At 34.9% G+C, this 19,098-nt stretch overlaps 9 protein-coding genes across 9 annotated transcripts; 5 read left to right on the forward strand and 4 right to left on the reverse strand.

The window, feature by feature from the left end:
* Positions 1-11: 11 nt before the first annotated feature.
* Positions 12-1,223, reverse strand: RPN7 (proteasome regulatory particle lid subunit RPN7; the record flags this gene model as incomplete). The annotated part of the gene is made up of 1 exon (XM_019182436.1): positions 12-1,223. One exon carries the CDS (start codon positions 1,221-1,223, stop codon positions 12-14), a length of 1,212 nt encoding a protein of 403 aa, XP_019036204.1.
* Positions 1,224-2,945: 1,722 nt separating this feature from the next.
* WICANDRAFT_65261 (uncharacterized protein) lies at positions 2,946-4,446 on the forward strand (the record flags this gene model as incomplete). Its single annotated transcript, XM_019183881.1, has 2 exons — positions 2,946-2,984; positions 3,034-4,446. The coding sequence occupies 2 exons, from the start codon at positions 2,946-2,948 to the stop codon at positions 4,444-4,446; spliced, it is 1,452 nt and encodes a 483-aa protein (XP_019036205.1).
* A 355-nt stretch (positions 4,447-4,801) lies between these two features.
* Positions 4,802-6,508, reverse strand: RTG2 (Rtg2p; the record flags this gene model as incomplete). The annotated part of the gene is made up of 1 exon (XM_019183882.1): positions 4,802-6,508. The coding sequence occupies one exon, from the start codon at positions 6,506-6,508 to the stop codon at positions 4,802-4,804; it is 1,707 nt and encodes a 568-aa protein (XP_019036206.1).
* Positions 6,509-6,921: 413 nt separating this feature from the next.
* MIM1 (Mim1p) lies at positions 6,922-7,173 on the forward strand (the record flags this gene model as incomplete). Its single annotated transcript, XM_019180860.1, has 1 exon — positions 6,922-7,173. A coding segment is annotated over one exon (252 nt), but the record flags the coding sequence as incomplete, so codon positions are not given.
* A 307-nt stretch (positions 7,174-7,480) lies between these two features.
* Positions 7,481-7,822, reverse strand: RPR2 (ribonuclease P protein subunit RPR2; the record flags this gene model as incomplete). Its single annotated transcript, XM_019180861.1, has 1 exon — positions 7,481-7,822. A coding segment is annotated over one exon (342 nt), but the record flags the coding sequence as incomplete, so codon positions are not given.
* Positions 7,823-8,136: 314 nt separating this feature from the next.
* Positions 8,137-9,025, forward strand: PRE6 (proteasome core particle subunit alpha 4; the record flags this gene model as incomplete). The annotated part of the gene is made up of 3 exons (XM_019183883.1): positions 8,137-8,171; positions 8,254-8,273; positions 8,337-9,025. 3 exons carry the CDS (start codon positions 8,137-8,139, stop codon positions 9,023-9,025), a joined length of 744 nt encoding a protein of 247 aa, XP_019036209.1.
* A 5,450-nt stretch (positions 9,026-14,475) lies between these two features.
* Positions 14,476-15,415, reverse strand: NAS2 (Nas2p; the record flags this gene model as incomplete). The annotated part of the gene is made up of 4 exons (XM_019182826.1): positions 14,476-14,728; positions 14,798-14,899; positions 14,960-15,217; positions 15,278-15,415. The coding sequence occupies 4 exons, from the start codon at positions 15,413-15,415 to the stop codon at positions 14,615-14,617; spliced, it is 612 nt and encodes a 203-aa protein (XP_019036210.1). The 3' UTR covers positions 14,476-14,614.
* Positions 15,416-15,925: 510 nt separating this feature from the next.
* Positions 15,926-16,267, forward strand: WICANDRAFT_81237 (uncharacterized protein; the record flags this gene model as incomplete). The annotated part of the gene is made up of 1 exon (XM_019185200.1): positions 15,926-16,267. The coding sequence occupies one exon, from the start codon at positions 15,926-15,928 to the stop codon at positions 16,265-16,267; it is 342 nt and encodes a 113-aa protein (XP_019036211.1).
* A 1,673-nt stretch (positions 16,268-17,940) lies between these two features.
* On the forward strand, positions 17,941-19,068 carry DOA4 (ubiquitin-specific protease DOA4; the record flags this gene model as incomplete). Its single annotated transcript, XM_019185975.1, has 1 exon — positions 17,941-19,068. The coding sequence occupies one exon, from the start codon at positions 17,941-17,943 to the stop codon at positions 19,066-19,068; it is 1,128 nt and encodes a 375-aa protein (XP_019036212.1).
* Positions 19,069-19,098: the final 30 nt, after the last annotated feature.

Raw genomic sequence — 19,098 nt, forward strand, 5'->3', positions numbered from 1 at the left:
TTATACATGACTTAAGCAACACGTTCTGTAGTTCCACTTAATCTAACTGCAGCACCATATTTTTGTAATTTTGTTAATAGTGAATCACCTTGTTTAATTAACAATTGATATTGAGCATTTTTATTATCTGGACGATTAGTTTCAATTATTCCATTAACTCTATCAATAACACAATTTAATTTCTTATTTGGAATGAATTTACATAAATCATTATCCAAGAATTCAACACTAACTCCAAATGCATCAGCCATTGATTTTAATGATAAAGTTTTATAAGATTCTAATAATTGAGCATAAGCTTTTCTTCTCATTTCTCTAATAAAATAATTTGAATGTATTGATAAATATCTTGATGGTAATAAGATTTCATCATTTGTTTGTAATAAGAATTTGAAATATGATGAATAATCACTTGTATATAATGAAATTGTTAATGAAGTTATTGGTTCTAATTCAGGTGTAGTTGGTAATAATGATAAAATTTCTGGAGAATCAATAATTTTACTTTTCAAATCATTTCTCGTTAATGCAAATCCACCTGCAATTGTTGCATAAACTGCCAATTGTTCATAAGTGGCAATTTCAGTTGATGTAAAAGTTGCTAATGAATCAATTAATAAACTTGAACTTTTTTGGAAATCTCTAATTGATAATAAATATAAACCTTGATAAGTTTTATAACGATTACGACGTTCCCAATCACCACCTTTTTCAATCAAAGAGTTTGTAAATTCTAATTGTTTGGCAATGAAATTTTTATCATCGTAGAAAAACCCAATTCTTGTAATTGTTAAAGAAATATCAATTTTGGAACCAGTTGATGGAGTTAATTCTAAGGCTTTTTTCAAAGTTGTAATTGCATTTGATTTATCACCAATTTTAGCATAATATTCACCTAATTTTTTATAACCTTCAGCAGTTTCTAATTGACCTTCATCTTTTTCTTCAACTTCTTCAATAGATTTTTTCAATTTTGATATTTCTTCTTGATTTTTCTTCAATAAAGATTCATATAAAGATTGATCCCATTTCAATGCATTTGGAACGTATTCATGTTGTAAATAATAATAATATGGAGCTAAATGTTCTTTTTCAATTTGTTCTTTCAAATAACTTAAAGCCTTTGGGTGGCGATGAGATAATTCATGTTTTGTCAATAAAAAGGCATTATCAGCCAATTCAAAGTTAGGTATTCTTGGAGCACCGGAGTCTATATCGGTCATGGTTTATGTGATTGGGCAATTGAGGTTAGAGAATGGGGACTTTTGATGAGTTGTATGGATTGATCTGTTGTGTACATTTTGAATCGAGATTTGTTCAATCAAATTGTTGATTTTCAGAAATTCCCAAAGATTACGTAAATTATGGGTAAGCATTTTCGCGAAACACATACAAGCACTTTAAAAGGCCAATTATGAAGATTGGAACACTTTTGGTTGATTTGTTCACAAGTGAGCATGTTGTGCTTTGTTTCAAAGTGTATGGAAGTATCAAGTATGAAGGAAGTTTGTCCGTTTTTTAAGGTGAGTACAAGCCAGAGCATTTTGATGATACTGAAGCTCGTTGTGTCTATGGGATTCAATTCAACGCATGCTATCGTGCTCCCGTAGCTTCGTCATCGAATTTACAAGTTACAACACTGGCAAGATATCTGATTTTGTTTCTTGTAGATAGCTTATGCTCCCATGTGTAGTCGTCACCGATAGAGACCTATTGCTAAGGGGCCGACTGAGGGTATCTGAACTAGATCAAGCTTGTTCCTTGTTTAATTGGATACAAGATACGAGAGTCGAGGCCACCTTTGAACAAGACGATGTTACAAATATCCTCGTGGATTGAATTTTGAGAGTTGACGATGATTCGAGACGCCCCAGATTTCTCCGGATATGGACTCTGGAGGTAAATTTTAGCTTGATGGAAAAACAGACTTCTGGAATAAGCTTTACGCCCCTTTCAACACATACAATGGCTTAAGCTTATCGTGAAAACGCATCTATTTGCCAACTTTAACTCAACGACACTCCCTTCAGTCGCTGTTATTACAAAATACATCCCACACAGTTGCTGCAACGGACACGGAATTTTCTGGAGAATCTGGAAAAATTTTTGTGCTCATCATTCGATACAGGGTGGAAAAAATCCGGAGACAAAATGGAGATTTGGAATATGAACAGAGGGAAAGTTGGAAATCTTATGATTTGTTGTTTGTTTTGTAGAGTAATAAGGTATCAGATCATCGTATCAGAGAGGAAATGTACCACTTGTAGCGAAAGTTTGGAGCTGTACATCCCCAAAACTTTGTTGTCACTTCGGAAAATCTCCATGACGAGTTTTTCCATTTCACAATCAAACAAACACGAGAAGGAGTACTTACGACAGAATACTTGGTTGTAGAAGATCGAATAGGTTGTAGATTGTGTGAGTAGTTAATGGTAAAGAACTCACTTCCACCAGAAAACACCCAGGGGTTCTGCTCAGGATAGAAAGGAACAGAAAAGCCAGACACACTCCAGGTTTCGCCAATTGTCGAGTGGTTTTGCTGCAGCAATAACTGGGGCACGAGATTTAGATCAAGAGACCACCACGACACGACACGAACTCAACCCAACCCCATACTAATAATCCACAGGCACAACCACCCACGCACAGACCAGTACTGGGTCCATAATGTAACCCAGTCAGCTCTGCCCTTTGTCTGCTTCTCCAGAAAGTGACTACCGCAATAATAATCCATCCACCGCCTGTTAAACGGGTAATTTTCTGTTTCTTTTTTTTTTTTTTTTTTTTCTGTTTACCATCTGACGTCTTCAACGCTCTCGAAGCTTATAAAAGTACCAACAACTCCTGTTTTCTCTTTCGTTTTTTCACTTCCCCAGAACAACTTTTATTTAGTCAGTCATCTGTCTAACTATCCCTCACGTACACGATCTACTACTACAACTACAATGGTCTCATTAGTTGAACAATCTGCTATCAACAGAGAAGTATGTCCACATTTGTTTTGTGTTGTTTGTATCTATACTAACTCTTTAGAAATTATTAAAGGGTCTTAACCCTGAACTTTTGGAACAAGTTCACAAGTTGGAAGACTTGTTAACCGTCAACCCAGAAGTTTTGAAAACTATTACCGCTCATTTCATCACTGAATTGGACAAAGGTCTTTCAAAGCAAGGTGGTAACATTCCAATGATTCCAGGTTGGGTCATGGAATACCCAACTGGTCAAGAAACTGGTGATTATTTGGCTATTGATCTTGGTGGTACAAACTTGAGAGTTGTTTTGGTTAAATTACTTGGTAACTCAAAATTCGATACCGTCCAAACTAAATACGCTTTACCTGATAACATTAGAACTGCTAAAGCTGATGATCTTTGGTCTTTTATCGCTGACTCATTAAAAGTCTTTGTTGATGAACATTTCCCAGGTGGTGCTTCCAAAAAATTACCTTTAGGTTTCACTTTCTCTTACCCAGCTTCTCAAGGTGCTATTAATGAAGGTATCTTGCAAAGATGGACTAAAGGTTATGATATCGAAGGTGTTGAAGGTAAAGATGTCGTCCCAATGTTACAAGATGCTTTAGCTGCTCGTAATGTCCCAATTGATGTCGTTGCTCTGATCAATGATACCACTGGTACTTTAGTTGCTTCTGCTTATGCTGATCCAGAAGCCAAAATGGGTTTAATCTTTGGTACTGGTTGTAACGGTGCTTATTATGAAATTGTTAAAGATATCCCTAAATTAGAAGGTAAATTGAGTGATGATATCGATCAAAATGGATTAATGGCTATCAATTGTGAATATGGTGCTTTTGATAATGAACATAAAGTTTTACCAAGAACTAAATATGATCTTCAAGTTGATGCGGAATCTCCAAGACCTGGTCAACAAAGTTTTGAAAAAATGATTAGTGGTTATTATTTAGGTGAATTGGTTCGTTTAATCTTGTTGGATTTATACAATGACAAACATATTTTCAAAAATCAAGATGTTTCTTTATTAAGCAAACCATTCATTTTTGATACTTCTGCTCCAGCTAAAATTGAAGAAGATCCTTCTGAAGAATTAAAAGATACTCAAGAATTATTCAAAGAAACTTTAGGTGTTGAAACTACATTGGATGAACGTAAATTGATTCGTCGTTTAGCTGAATTAATTGGTAACAGAGCTTCAAGATTATCTGTTTGTGGTATTGCTGCCATCTGTAAAAAGAGAAACTTTACCACTGCTCATTGTGCTGCTGATGGTTCAGTCTATAACAGATACCCAGGCTTTAAAGAACGTGCTGCTCAAGGTTTAAGAGATATCTTTGATTGGGATTTAGAACCAAAAGATTATCCAATCGTTATCGTTCCAGCTGAAGATGGGTCTGGTGCAGGTGCTGCCATCATTGCTGCTTTAACAGAAAAAAGATTAGCCTCAGGTAAAAGTGTTGGTGTTAAAAATTGAATAGTTTTATTTCAAATTCCTTGCATTTCCATACAATACTACAATCCCCTACTTCCAATTATTAACGTTTTTTAATGACATCCATGGAGAAAAAAAAAGCAGGGGGAAACTATTAATGATGATGAGTTATATTATGTAAAATTATACATGTTTGTTTGTTTTTTCACCCTATCAAAATACTTTTTTTTTTGTTTGTTTATTTTTCTTTGTGTCAGAACTGGCATCTTTTGGCTTTTACTTTTATTTATCCTGCATTGTTTTTACTTTTGATAACTACTTTTTCACAATTTTGAGGAAATAGATAATATAGAATTTATTATTTGAAAATTTATATATAATGTAGATGAATGGATTCTTATTCATAGATTTGAACACCAATCTTAACTTTTTCCGAACTGCCTCTTGATAGTTTACGAACTTTTTTCTGTAATGTCAATATTCTTCCACGAACACTTGCACTTGTCTTGATATCATCATTAGAAATCTCCACAATAACATCAAATTTTCTTTTTTCATCTTCATCTTTAACTTCCATATCACCATTAACAATCTTGAAATTAAATGCACCATCTCTAATATTACCTCCTGGATGGACACCACATATAACATACATGATTGTACCACAATATTTAGTCCACCAAACAATACGTTCCATCTCAATTTTGTTACCATCTCTTTTAACAAGATCACATAATGATGTCTTAAATTTTTCTTCACTTTCTGGTAAATCACCACCCCAACGATCACATAATGCAACCCCGATTAAAGCTCTTGTTCTATGCGATAATCCATGAGATCCTGCAATTATACCAGTGGTGGCAACATGTAAAGCTGCTGTACATTGTAATTCTTTTGGATATGCACAATGAACAAATGCTAAATTACATAAAGCAGGGGCAACTCTTTCTCTAACTTCTTTTGGAACATATTTCTCAGGCAAAGCAGTCTTTAACAACTCTAAATACTTATTAGCCAATAATGGGGCATATGGTCTAGATGCAATAATTAATGGATCTTGTGCACGGATTTCTCTTGGTAACATTGAATATAATGCACCTTCTCTAACACCACCTTCAGCAAAATGGACGGTCTTAATCTTTGGTAGTGAATCACATGCAGCCGAGACTAATAAACCAACAGCTGGTAATTGTGAACGTCTACGTTCACTAACTCTAAAGATAGATTCCTTTTGAGGTAATGAATCTTTTAAAAACAAATAATTTGAAATTCCAATAAAGTCATTAAAAGAGCATGAAAATCCATTGATAATTGTTGGAATTGGATACTCTTTAATATCTGCTATTAATGAATGTCCAAGACCTCTTAATCCACCACCACATGTATACAAATCAAAACCTCTATTTCTTTCAGCCTCTTCTAAAAGTTGTGGAGGAACATCAATTTTTTTGAAAGCTTCTTTATAAGCATTTTGTATTTCAAAATAGAGACTTTTTTTATCTTCAAATTGTAATCTTCTTGTAAGTGCAGCTGCTCCATATGGTAGAGAAACTGGATTAGAACTTAATGTGATTTCACCATTTATACATTGTATCCAAGAGATTTGAGTAGATCCACCACCAAGATCCATAAATAAACCGGAAAGAGAATCAAAAGAAGAGGCCACACCATAAGATCCTATTCTACCTTCATCTTCTTTATTCAAAAGTTCAACTTCCCACCCAGTGGAATCATAAATAGCATCTCGAAATTCTTGAGAATTAACAGCTTCTCTTGTTGCTTCAGTTGCAACAATTCGAACACCGGATTCTTGAACACCGAAATCTTCACAAATCAATCTAAATCTTTTCATAGCAGCACATACATCATTGATGGTATCTTTTGGTATAGGTTTTTTTTCGGTAGAATTTGTATCATATTGAGCATCAAATAAAGATATACCAACTCTATCTTTGAAAACACATGGCATGATTCTTGCATGATGTGAAGCTTTTGAAGAAATACTGAACCTTATACCATTAGATCCAATATCAACAATCCCAATAAGAGCTCTTCCAACAACATCGGCTTCATCTTCAGTATCATTTGGAGAAATAGAAGACATTTTAATAGAATAAATTGTACGTCCAAACTTTCAATTGTGTGAAAATAAACTTTCTAAGTCAGCACTGTTACAGTTTCCCTAATTAAGGTATCAAAATCCAGCAATGATACCAGAAAACTATGTGGAAATCTGAACGTTATGAAGGTGTAAGTTTATCTCTATCTTTGACTTTTGTATGACTAAAAAAACAGGGAAAAAAAATCCCAACCACGTACATTAATTATGTAATCACCATAACAAAAAACTAATGAATGCTTTCTCGAATTATCTTTCTTCTTCACAATATTGTAATTGAAACAGAGGAAAGTTGATTTAAAGGGTTCAAAATGACCAGCATCTATAGCGATCTTCCAAGTGAGACTACAGACAATCAAGAACAATCCTTCGATGCCGATGTCACAATTACTGAAGAAGTGATTGAACAGCAAACTGGTGTTGATGAACAGGATGCAAATATAATAGTACAAGAGGAAGTTGAAGTACAAGAATCAATTGTTCCTAGTACTGAGTTCTCCTCTGGAGAAGAACCATTTTCAATCGCAAAGTTTTTGGGTAGACTGTCAGTCAATTTGATACTTCCTTTCATAAATGGCTTGATGCTTGGGTTTGGTGAAATAATAGCACATGAAATTGGTTTCCATTACAATTGGACAGGTTCAAAGGTATGTATAAAGGGAGTTGGAATAGGTAACCCATACTAACGTGAGATTCTTCAAATAGGTTTACCCACAAAAGAGAATGTTAGAGAAGAAAAGTAAACTTTTATAAGTTAAATTCACAGTACACACTATGATGACGTGCGTCCACTTGATGGATTAAATATGGTTAAAGATATGAATTATGAATCGCAGAATATACTGAGTATGTAAAGAGCCATCTTAATTCATTAATCGTTACACATAATTCGAAGTCAACAAGTGAAACCATAAACAAAAGTTGAAATCCATAAACTCATCAAACCACATTATGTTCCTCTTTCTCACTAAATAAGACATAATCTCTATTTTTACCTACTGGATATCTTTTCAGCTTCCCACATTTGCATTTGACCTGGTAAACCTCACTTTGTTTCCCTGCATTTTCAACTGTTATTGCACAAGATACACCAGCTGTTTGAACTCTATGGCAACCCTTACATACAGTCCTTTTCAAGCTTGGGTCGAGCTTCAAGACACTCTTTTTGGTAACAGAATCCATTGATTTGGAGTACATTCTGGACAATGCCTCATTTTGCAAAGCCATTGATTGAGAAGCATGGTATAAAAATGAAGCTCTCGAAAACCCTTCTCTGTTTGCAATAACTGGCTTTTTGGGAGTTTTGTTCTGCACTTTGTCTTTGGGGCTCATTTTTTTGGCAAATGTTTCTTTAGGATCAAACACTTAACACGACATCAAAAAGGGCATTAGTTCATGTAATTTATAAAGTTGATCTAGATTCCTCTATACGTATAATATTTTTTTGATGTATTTACCCGCTCTTTAAAGTTTAGTTTCGCGAATTATCAGTATTAGCTTTTGAAATCACGAATCGCTCACAGCTTTTTCAACTAACAAATCTACTTTTGATCCATTCAATTCAACCCAAAACCTTCAATTCAATTTCTGAAGTTCATTATCTATATAAAATTATGAGTGGTTACGATCGTGCATTGTCAATTTTCAGGTATGTCTTTCAAAATAACCCTCAATTGGAGGAAAAGGTTCTCGCCACCATCAAGATCTTGATACTAACAATTATAATCTAGTCCAGACGGACATGTGTTTCGTAAGTTATTCAAATATATCAATCTGTCAATATGCTTATGATAGCTTACTAACCTGTATTTAGAGGTTGAATACGCATCAGAAGCTGTCAAGAGAGGTACATGTGCTGTTGGTGTCAAAGGTAAAGACGTTGTTGTGTTAGGATGTGAAAGACGTAGCACATTGAAATTACAAGATCCACGTATCACCCCAAGTAAAATCACAAAAATTGATAATCATGTCTTCCTAGCATTTGCTGGTTTGAATGCCGATGCTAGAATTTTAGTGGATAAAGCAAGACTTGAAGCACAATCACATAGATTAACACTAGAAGATCCTGTTACTATTGATTATTTAACAAAGTATGTTGCAGGAGTACAACAAAGATACACACAATCAGGTGGTGTTAGACCTTTTGGTATTGCTACATTGATTGCTGGATTCGATGAAAATGACAATGTTCCAAAGCTTTACCAAACTGAGCCATCTGGTATATATTCAGCTTGGAAAGCCAATTCTATTGGCCGTAGCAGTAAGACAGTTCGTGAATTTCTAGAAAAGAATTACACTGAAGAAATGTCAAAGGATGAAACCATTCTTTTGGCAGTCAAAAGTTTATTGGAAGTTGTTCAAACAGGAGCTAAAAATATTGAAATTTCAGTGCTACAATCTGGTAGCGTTGAATCATTAAGCAATGAAGAGATTGTGACCTTTGTTAATCAAATTGAAGAAGAAAAAACCAAAGAAGCAGAAAAGAAGAAATCAACTGTCTGATTGATGAAAGTCTGATACTGTATATTAATAAAAGTCCTTATCTGGATAGTTTTTTGATCACAAGTAATAATTAATGCCTCGGTGTATCATCTGTTTTCAAATATTGTTCGAAAATAAGTGCTACACAGTGAACACTCACTAACAGCTACTCTTTTTGCATATAATAGATTGTAACACATTCAAAATTTACTACAACGATGAGAAACTTGTGACTGCCAAAATGTAATGTATATCTACAAACCTGGACAGAATTCAACATGATCTTATCTAACAATTTAGTGCTCAACAATCTACTCATTAGAGCCTCTTTTGCATCTTCAGTAATAACCCATATTAAATTTGATACTCAGTGCTGAATTAACACAGCGTATTCATTAAGAAAGGTATTGATTACTCCCACAGACGCCAGGGATCCAAATTCTCCTAAACACAAAAACCAAGCTTCAAATTTCAACCGCTCCTATCAATATCCCTCCATTTCCCGCATAATTATGAGGAGTTTGATTCCTGTTTGTGGCAGTCATAAAATTGGTTTTGTGACACCGTTATTAGTGGCGCTTCAATTCAACTCTGTTTTTGTGCTCACTTCGAACTTGCATTACAATTGAAAAGAGGAAATTCCAAGTACAAGGACCTGCTGAATGAACAGTTAGCCAATATCATTCATAGCTTAGCTTGACATTAAAGTTAATACTTCCCTTTAAGGTCACATACAGAAAGGATGTCCACATATAGGCAGATTCCATCACTATTTTCTAAATGTTGAATTATTTCAGACCAATTATGACAATGAAATCTTTGCAATATTTGAAGAACAGCAACCGTTCTGGATGGTGAACAAGAAATTATGCAAATTATACAACTTCATCATTACTGCTATATTTTATTGAAGGGATCAAATACAAAACCAAAGCAAATTTGAAGCCAGGGGTTAAGGAACATCCTCAACCACAACACGACATCAGAATTCATGCTAAAGCCTCAAGAGATCACCAAAACTATTGATAAAGCAAATCCTCTCTATGTCATAAGAGGGAAGTAACATTGACTGCTACAAAAATGATCCACCCAGAAAATAAAACCACATTATCCCATAACAGAAAAGTGATAAATACCAAACCAAGTACTGTTTGAAAAGGACTACATAACGTTCTAAACCAAAGAAACAGACATCTTACAAAAAACACTCTATATTTTAGATTAACCATATTGACAGACACAACATTAAAGCAAATAGAACCATAGCGCTGTAGAATCAATAACTAGCATACACCTTACTGTGTTAATTCTTTTCTCGTACAATGAAACTTCAAAAGTAAAGTTAAAACCACCAAATCAACTGTAGCATCAAATTACAACAGCAAACCACAGGAAACGAACAGAAGTCGTTACGCTTTCCTAGTAGAAGAGAAAACGACTCACACACGCAGATAAAGCGACCTTCGCAAAACTATATTTTTAAGTCCCAAAGCTTAACAAAACATCGAAATTATAAATTCCCGAGTATGATTAAGACACTCCCATATAAAATCTTCTTGGGAGCTTGAATTAAGTCCACTAGAGCTGAAAAAGGTTCTATACTTAAGTCAGGCTCTGTTACTTAAAGCACCCTTACGTAACAGGCCAATAACTAATTAACATAGGTTCAAAGCTAGCTAGAAGGTAAGACGTATTGATAGGCAAGAGCTTAAAGCATGCATCAGAGACTTGAGCCAGTTTCTTCCTGAAGAAAGTAGGCTCAGAAATACAGCTTTGGATAGGAGCATTTAAATCAGATGCTCAAGATGTTATTGACTTTTTGGAAACTTATGCTTATAAGACCCTAAAAGCAACCAGTTTCTTCCATAATGGACCAAGTGCTGCTCAGAGAGCCTTTGAAAGTATAAGTTGAGTATCGACGGCTCCAGAATAGCCGGATTCGTGGTCAAACTACTTCAATGCAGCTATCGATTACGAAACTCTATGCAAGCTCACCAGGGAAACAACCCACGAAACGGTTGTAAGTGTTATAACTCAAGCAACCTATTGTCATGGACATTACTTGAGAAACCATCTTGCCCCGGATATAGCTCAAGCGACAGATTGCCACAGTTAAGAGACCGTACTACCAGAGTTATAGCTGAAGCAACACATTGCCACAGATATAACTCGAGAAACTGATCTCCAGGGCTATAACTCAGGAAACCATTTAGTCGCGCTATTGCCTTGTGGCTGTCACGTTAGTATCTAACAACAGGATCCCCTCTGGAATAAATCTTGACTTCAGCTGTTAAAGTAACGAGATCTAGTAAATTCAGAGTACAGGTGCAGAGCTAGCCATCCTCAGAGAAAATAGGATGCACCTTAACAAACTCTTCATGCAGCTGCTTTGAAAGCATGAAATAAATCTATAACAACATCAGACATTAATATCATCCACAGACTTACTGGTTCCTTTATATTGTTGTGGTACTACTAAATTGTTGGAGGGTAGCAATACGATTATTAATATGATCCATATTAATTCTACACTCGATACTTTATTAAACAAACTTATACACAATATCAAGTGGATTTCTCTCATATTTATATTCTTTTTCTTAATCCAAATGTTTCCACAATGTTCCGTCAATGTTTCATATTTGTTCCACATAGCCACCACATGATGACCAATTTGTCATCATTACTCATAATTTGTCATACTCTGGTCACACTTTACACACAGCCGCCTTCTTCTGGGCATACGGCTCTTTTTATCTTAGCCAACCATCATTTTTCTTAACCTATCTCGCTTCTAACTTCAACATAAATCGTCCTGGTTTTTTACTGCCGGCTGTTGCCTATGGAGACGAGTTTCGGTTGTATCCCTAGACAATCGCTGTTACAGAAACATCTATGACAACCTGTTGCCTGGAGATATAAATTGCACACCCCAGAAAACATCTCAGGTGGTACCATTTCTACCACCTCTGCAGAGCATGCTTTCAACTTCATTTGGTAGTGTCATACCCTCACCACAAATTGAGTCACTAGCCAACCCTGTGCCAGTACTTGTTAATGTCTGATGATGTGAGCATTTCCACTAGTATTAACGTCACAAGAATGATCATCATGGTCAATGGTTAGGAATAAAAATTGATATCATTGGTGAATACGTTCAAGAAAAATCATTATACACTCTACTTGGAACTGTGTTTAAAGCTCATGAAGTCTGGCGTACAAAATTGTGCTACTTCTACTTTATATCTATATCGGTTGTTCCCTATGGAGACGACTTTCGGCTGTAGCCCCAGACAATCGCTGTTCCAGAAACATCTATGGCAACGCGTTGTCAGGAGCTCTAAATAGCTCACCACAGCAATAACTCTGGTGCCGCCATTTCTAGGGTTATTACCTGTAGATACTGTTGAATAAGCAACAACTTGGGATACCGCATGCATCAACAGTGTTTTACGAATCTCTCTGGTGACCAAATGTCGCACCAAGGAAAATCTGTGCAAGTGGTGTAATAGATAACACTCTGGGCTATTTCTCAGTACTGTGTGATGAAAAACCTGATTCACATAATTAAAACTTGCTTGGAAACCCTTGGTTTAAGTGATCATGCTAATTTATTAGCTGTTCCGCTACGTACCTTGCTATTAGCTATTTTTGTAGCTTTTTGGGCAATATGCTATATTTTTGTCAGTTTTTATGACCCTTCTTTATAAAATAGAGGTTTGTTAAATTAATTGGTGCGTTATTGGTATATGGATTGTCTTGCACAGATTCTGGTCATGAAACTTGTTTATTTGTGCATCACATATTCCAAAGGTTAAAATTTTGGTTATCAAAGCGTCCTTTGATTCTTGGTTTCAATATTTCGGTGTTTGGGTTAAGCCATTAGAATTCAGAGGCATTATTGGCATGCTTTCTCAACTTTGGTCTTGATTCCGCCTGATCTTACGCTTTGTTATGTTTGGGAGTATCTCTTGTTAATAGTGTCGTTTTTCAAATTGTTTTACCCCGTTTATTATTTCTGTGTGTTTTATCTGGCGGGGCTCGAATGTTGTTTCGTATAGGTATATCAATAGCAGAATACGTTTATAGTCTTTTCTTAGCTTTCTATGCTTTGTGTCTATTTTTGTATACAATCGCTATCGATTTGTACCTCAGATTAAAGGCGCGAACGATTGTTGTTGGTTGGTTTCTTTTAATTTTAGAAGATTCTATTTGAATTCTTTTTGGCCTTTCAGTTCTCCTTTTTACCTTCTTGTGAAGCTTTTATTTTGTTATGTTGAAGGCTATTTGAATTTGATAATATTTGAGTTTGAGTTTCAATGCTCAATTGAACAGGTGAGTTTCGTGACTTTGAAGGGCTCATTTTATCAAAACTTCGAAGAAGTCTGTTTGAAATTGAAACATGCAATGCTTTGGAAAGTTCAAGCCTTCATGCCCACAGTTAAGTTGGAATCTAATATGTCAATGAAGTCACTTTGTATGTTGGCACCTTTGGCTCCAAAGAAAAAATTTGATGCTCCAGACCCCAGAGAACTATAATAGAATAAACGATCCCCCATATTGATAAATAGTATTCAAATAAAGTAACCCAGGTTGCATCATTTGAGATTGCTTTCAGTAATGATGAAGTTCAAATTATGTTGAGAAAAATTTTGGAATATTTGGTGATAAAGTAGTGTTTATATATTCAGATCCTCTTTGTGTAACTTACCTCAAGATTGAGTTTTAATACAAGCCGTACTTGTGGTGACCATACCATAGCCAGACATATTTGAAGTGGCTTTTGTGTTTTGTGTTTTGTGTTTTGTGTTTTCTGTTTTGTGTTTTCTGTTTTGTGTTTTGTGTTTTGTGTTTTGTGTTTTGTGTTTTGTGTTTTGTGTTTTTGTGTCATAAGAAACTCACAGATCAGTATTGCTTCATGGAGCGTCCAATAATGACAGTGAATCCAAAGAAAAGAATTTCCATGACAACTTTCAGCATTGTAAGAAGTCCAGAGATCAGAAAAGTCGTTGTTATAAGGGAGTGAGAAATGTCAAACAAAGATCAGGTTGATTAAAACATGTGGTGTTTGGATGTTGTTTTTTACAATAAAAAAATATCTTTCATCAACTAGTACAGTCTTCCAGCATGCTCCAAAGTCCAGATCGTAGTCAAACCAAACCATCCAATATGCCATTACCTATCAAGTTAGAGTTTCTGTAAGTCATTCTCGCTATTACGGAGTGGACAGCTATTAACATCCGAGCAAGTGGTGGGCTAGACGTGATATTTGAAAGTCAAAGATATCACAAAGTTACATTACCAGATAGAGAAGATGGTTCAACTTTAACTGTTGCTGATCTAATAAAATTCATAGTGGATAACATGATCAAGGATCCAAAAGATGTGGAAGTGTTTTTGGATAATGGAAGTGTGTAAGTGAAATTCTCGAAGCTTTATTAACTTATCAACTAACAAGAACATTGGACAGTCGCCCAGGTATCTTGACTTTAATAAATGATACAGATTGGGAACTAGAAGGTGAAGAATCATATGAACTTGAAGCTGGTGATGTTATTGCATTTACTTCTACTCTACATGGAGGCTGAAATCCAGATTGATTTCATGGCATTATATTTGAATGATACGGCAGCCTAATAAACCATTCCCTGGCCAGTCAGAAGTTGGCTTGATTTCCAGGTGCAGTTTTTGTGATCCTCTTAGAACTTTGATCTCAATTGGTTTCTATTAATGTTTTGTTAGAGTATTGTTCAATAAAAATTTAAAAGTCATCGTGATAGTTCAGTTACTTACGTTGACATTGTTTTTCACAATCAGTCCAATATTTTGTAAGTTGTTATGATTTGTGACATTAATTGTTCCAAATATAACTATCTTATCATCGACACGAATACCCTTGTTTGTAATCAGTTAATAAAAAGCTGCTGGGTGTTTGTAATTGTTTGATATACATACTGCTTGAGCTGCAGGACCGCTATCAACCACCTCAGTGACTTTTGCGAATGGAATCAAGAGGTCACTATCTATCTTCTTTTCAGGTTCAGTGTTTTGGAATTGTGAGTGTAGTTTTTCACTAAGTGCGTTGATAACAATGGTTAAATCATTTCGCAACTTGATAATTTTCACTCTAACGTTGCGTATCTCAATGACATTGACATCAGATCTAGGAAAGCCATCATGAGTAATTAAAGCAGAATCCATTGACACTTTATTCTTGAAATATGCGTTAGTTCTAGTTTTATCAAGTCAAGGTGATAGATATTCATAGCTCACCTTTTGCAGTACTTCAAACAACTTATTTAGCTCTGACTCAATTTCTGACTTTACCAAAGCTAACTGTTGGTAATTAAGATCTTTGATCGTATTGATATCATGCGAGAGATTATATTCAACATCTTTCAAGCTATTCATTTCACCATTCATCTTGGTTGAGGTCCAGCTGTTCAGCGTTTTCAAGCGTACCTGTCTCTTCTGTACTGTTTTTCTCTAAATTTTTTTTTGCTGGTGATGATTCTGAACCGTTTCAATCCACCAACCTAACATTGAAGTAAGATGAAATCATTGTACGTTGGTCTTTGATATATATCTGATTGGTATCTCACACCTTTTATCCATTCAGGCCCAGAAATAAGCTTCAAAGCTCTGGAGTCCACTTACCAATCAGTTTTATGTAATCATTGCTGGATGTATAATGTAATTTTCCAGAGAACAGCAATCGTGAGATTAAACTCAAACAACTGACATCAGGGACACATAGTCTCCTGAAATGGTGTACTAATGTAATGCACTATTAATAATTTACTTTGCTAATTGGCTGAGTTCAATAAGGTTATATAAAGAGTAGATTCTTCTTTTTAGCCTTACTCTTTTTTTTTACACATAACAAGTTTAACCAAAGAACCACTACAAATACAATTTACAATGACACTACTTATGAGATTAAATACTTTGAAACCAATTGCAGTGAGATCATCAGCTGCTGCTAGATGCCAACAATATCGTTTCCAAACAGTCTGGTCCCACTCTACAAATGAAAAGGTTAAAACAGATAAAGATATCAACTCAGATCAAAAAGCCTTTAACGTTGAAATTACTCAAGAAGAATTGAACAAGATGAAGAAGCTATCGGATGAGTTTGGAAAATCGAACGAAAAGGGCTATTCAAAAAAAGTTGCAGACGAAAACTCCAAAGGTTATAAAGACTTGAAAGAGAAAGGAAGAAGAACTGCTGAGGAACAAGATCGTCCAGAAGATTATATGTAAGAGCAATAATCACTGAATTTCATTACCTGAAAAAAATATTCCACATGAGACACGTTACCTACTTATATGTATATGAGATTGATTTAGTATATGCCAATAATGATGAGTACAAATGAGTTGTAACTTCTATTGTGAAGATTTCGCGAAGAATTGCTCCACAAATCTGCACAAGTGCTACGTGTCAGCAGGGTCGCGAGAATGATTGAGAAGAAGTTGATTGATTGTTTACTCACATTTTGATGGCGACAGTTGCACAAACTCAACTCATCCACTCCAATACTCAACGTCATAGATTGTGAAATAAAAGTTTGTCTTTGTGCATTTTACTTTCGCAAGCAAACATTTTCTGGTTTTGTGTAACAGTTTCACAAAAACACCTGGGTCCACCCCCAAACAAATGACTGAAGATAATGGCAAAACGCATAATCTGAAAAGTCTCTCAGAACTAACTACTTTAGTAGATGAGTTCATGGAAGACTCGGAGGCTTCAACCTTTTATGAATGCTTGACTGAATCATTAGATGCATATGATAATGTGAGTATGATTTTCTCTATGATTAAAATGACTGAACTAACGTTAACTTCAATAGTACAAAAAGGAAGTCGTAAATGATGGTGGTCCAGATTATGAAAAAGCTTTCATCTACTATAAGATTGCAGCATCATTCATCGCTGAAAAGATACCCAAACTTCCTGATTATTCAAAGTATAAGATGGGAGCAACAGATAAAGAGAAGGAATGTTTCAAGATTTATAATGATTTAACATCAAGGCTTTTCAATGATAAGCATTTTCAAACTATCAAAGATCATCTAGGATCAGGAAACTCAAATTCTATTTCAAATACTGAGCTTAATAGAACAAGCTCTTTAGAGAAGAATCAAGAATCGGTGTTTGACACTTTTCGTAATGGGATTATTGAACCAAGGTTTCTTAAAGGCTTGCTAGAGAAGAACAAGAGCGAAATACTACTTATTGATTTAAGATCGAGAGATGAGTTTAAGAAAAACCACATAAGATCAGCTACCACTATTTGCATCGAGCCTGTTTCAATACGGTCAAAGTATACAGATTCGGATATTGAAAACTTTGCATTATTGACATCCCCAGAGTCTGAAAAGATTTTATTTAATAAGAGATCTGAATTTGAGTTGATTGTGATTTATGACCAAAGATCTTCAAGTATCAATGACTCAGAAACTTTGTCAAAGTTTTTTAAAACAATGGCTTATAAATCATTTGAGAATCCATTAAAGAGAACCCCTGTTGTTTTATCGGGTGGGATGGATTCATGGATTTCAAATTTCGGGCTATCAAGTTTTGGCCATAATCATGGTGAACTGTCACAACCTCCAAGATTACTGTCCAGGACACCGAGCCAAAGTAGGTCTATCAATTCTCCTATTGCAAGAAGCTTCAATGATTATTTATCAAATCCATTGAAGACAGATTTTCATGACTCATCCAGTTCTTTCAATAGATCAATGACTCCGCAATTCTATACTCAAAGACAAGCTTCCCCTAAGATCAAAAGATCAAACAGCTTTAAGCTCCCGTCGTTGAAATCAACTTCATCTTCCAGTTTAAAAACAGATAACGTTTCATCTTCCAAAATGCCCACTATTCTCCAAGAGAAAAAGTCGAGTAATGGTGATGTTTCAAATGGAAATACTATGAAGCCTAATACAATTAATATTCAAGAATTACACTGTGCCACGGGTTTGTGTAATATTGGGAACTCATGCTATATGAATTCAATTATTCAATGTTTACTTGGTACCATCCCGTTATTGCAAATATTCTTGAACGGGTCATACAAACAGCATGTTAACATAAACAGCAAGCTAGGCACAAAGGGTATTATGGCAAAATTCTTTGCTGAATTGGCACAATCTGTTTTCCAAAAATCAAACTCAATCTATGAGCCACGAAATTTTAAGATTGCAGTCGGTTCTATCAATTCGATGTTTAAAAATGACGATCAACAGGATTGTTCTGAATTTTTGAATTTTGTTCTAGATGGTCTTCATGAAGATCTAAATGAAGCTGGTAATAGACCAAGGCTTAAAGAATTAACAGAAGAAGAAGAGAGTTATAGAGAAAAAATGCCAATTAGGTTAGCATCAACTATTGAATGGGAAAGATATCTCAAGACAGATTTTAGTGCAATAGTATCTTTCTTCCAAGGTCAATACTCTAGTCAGTTGAAATGTCTAGAATGTGGTACCACATCGACAACATATCAAGCTTTTTCAGTATTGAGTTTACCAATCCCAGAAGGGTTTTCAAATAGACCTGTTGATAAAATACCCTTGGATAAGTGTTTGGAGGAATTTACAAAATTAGAAATTTTGGATGGTGAAGATAGATGGAATTGTTCCAAATGTAAAAAATTAAGAAAATCAACTAAAAAGATCACCATAACGAGATTACCAAGCAATTTGATCATTCATTTGAAAAGATTTAAAACTGGGATGAATTTACAAAAAATCACTAAATTTATTGATTATCCATTTGAAATGGATTTGACAAAATATTGGCCGAAAGTTACAACTAAAGATGAAGCTCAACAACTTTTAAATTTCCCAATAAGAGGTCAAACACCACCTTTTTCATATTCACTTTATGGAGTGTCAAACCATTCAGGTACACTTGGAAGTGGACATTATACTTCATATGTATGGAAAGGATCAACTAAGAAATGGTGTTATTTTGATGATACGAGAGTTGTTAAAGATGTTGCAAAGACTTATGTTGTTAACAGTAATGCATATGTTTTGTTTTACACAAGAAAAAATTAAATATTAGATGATCAAAAGTATAATAATGAT

This window comes from Wickerhamomyces anomalus, assembly GCF_001661255.1.
Source record: "Wickerhamomyces anomalus NRRL Y-366-8 unplaced genomic scaffold WICANscaffold_7, whole genome shotgun sequence".
Classification (NCBI taxonomy): domain Eukaryota; kingdom Fungi; phylum Ascomycota; class Saccharomycetes; order Phaffomycetales; family Wickerhamomycetaceae; genus Hansenula; species Hansenula anomala.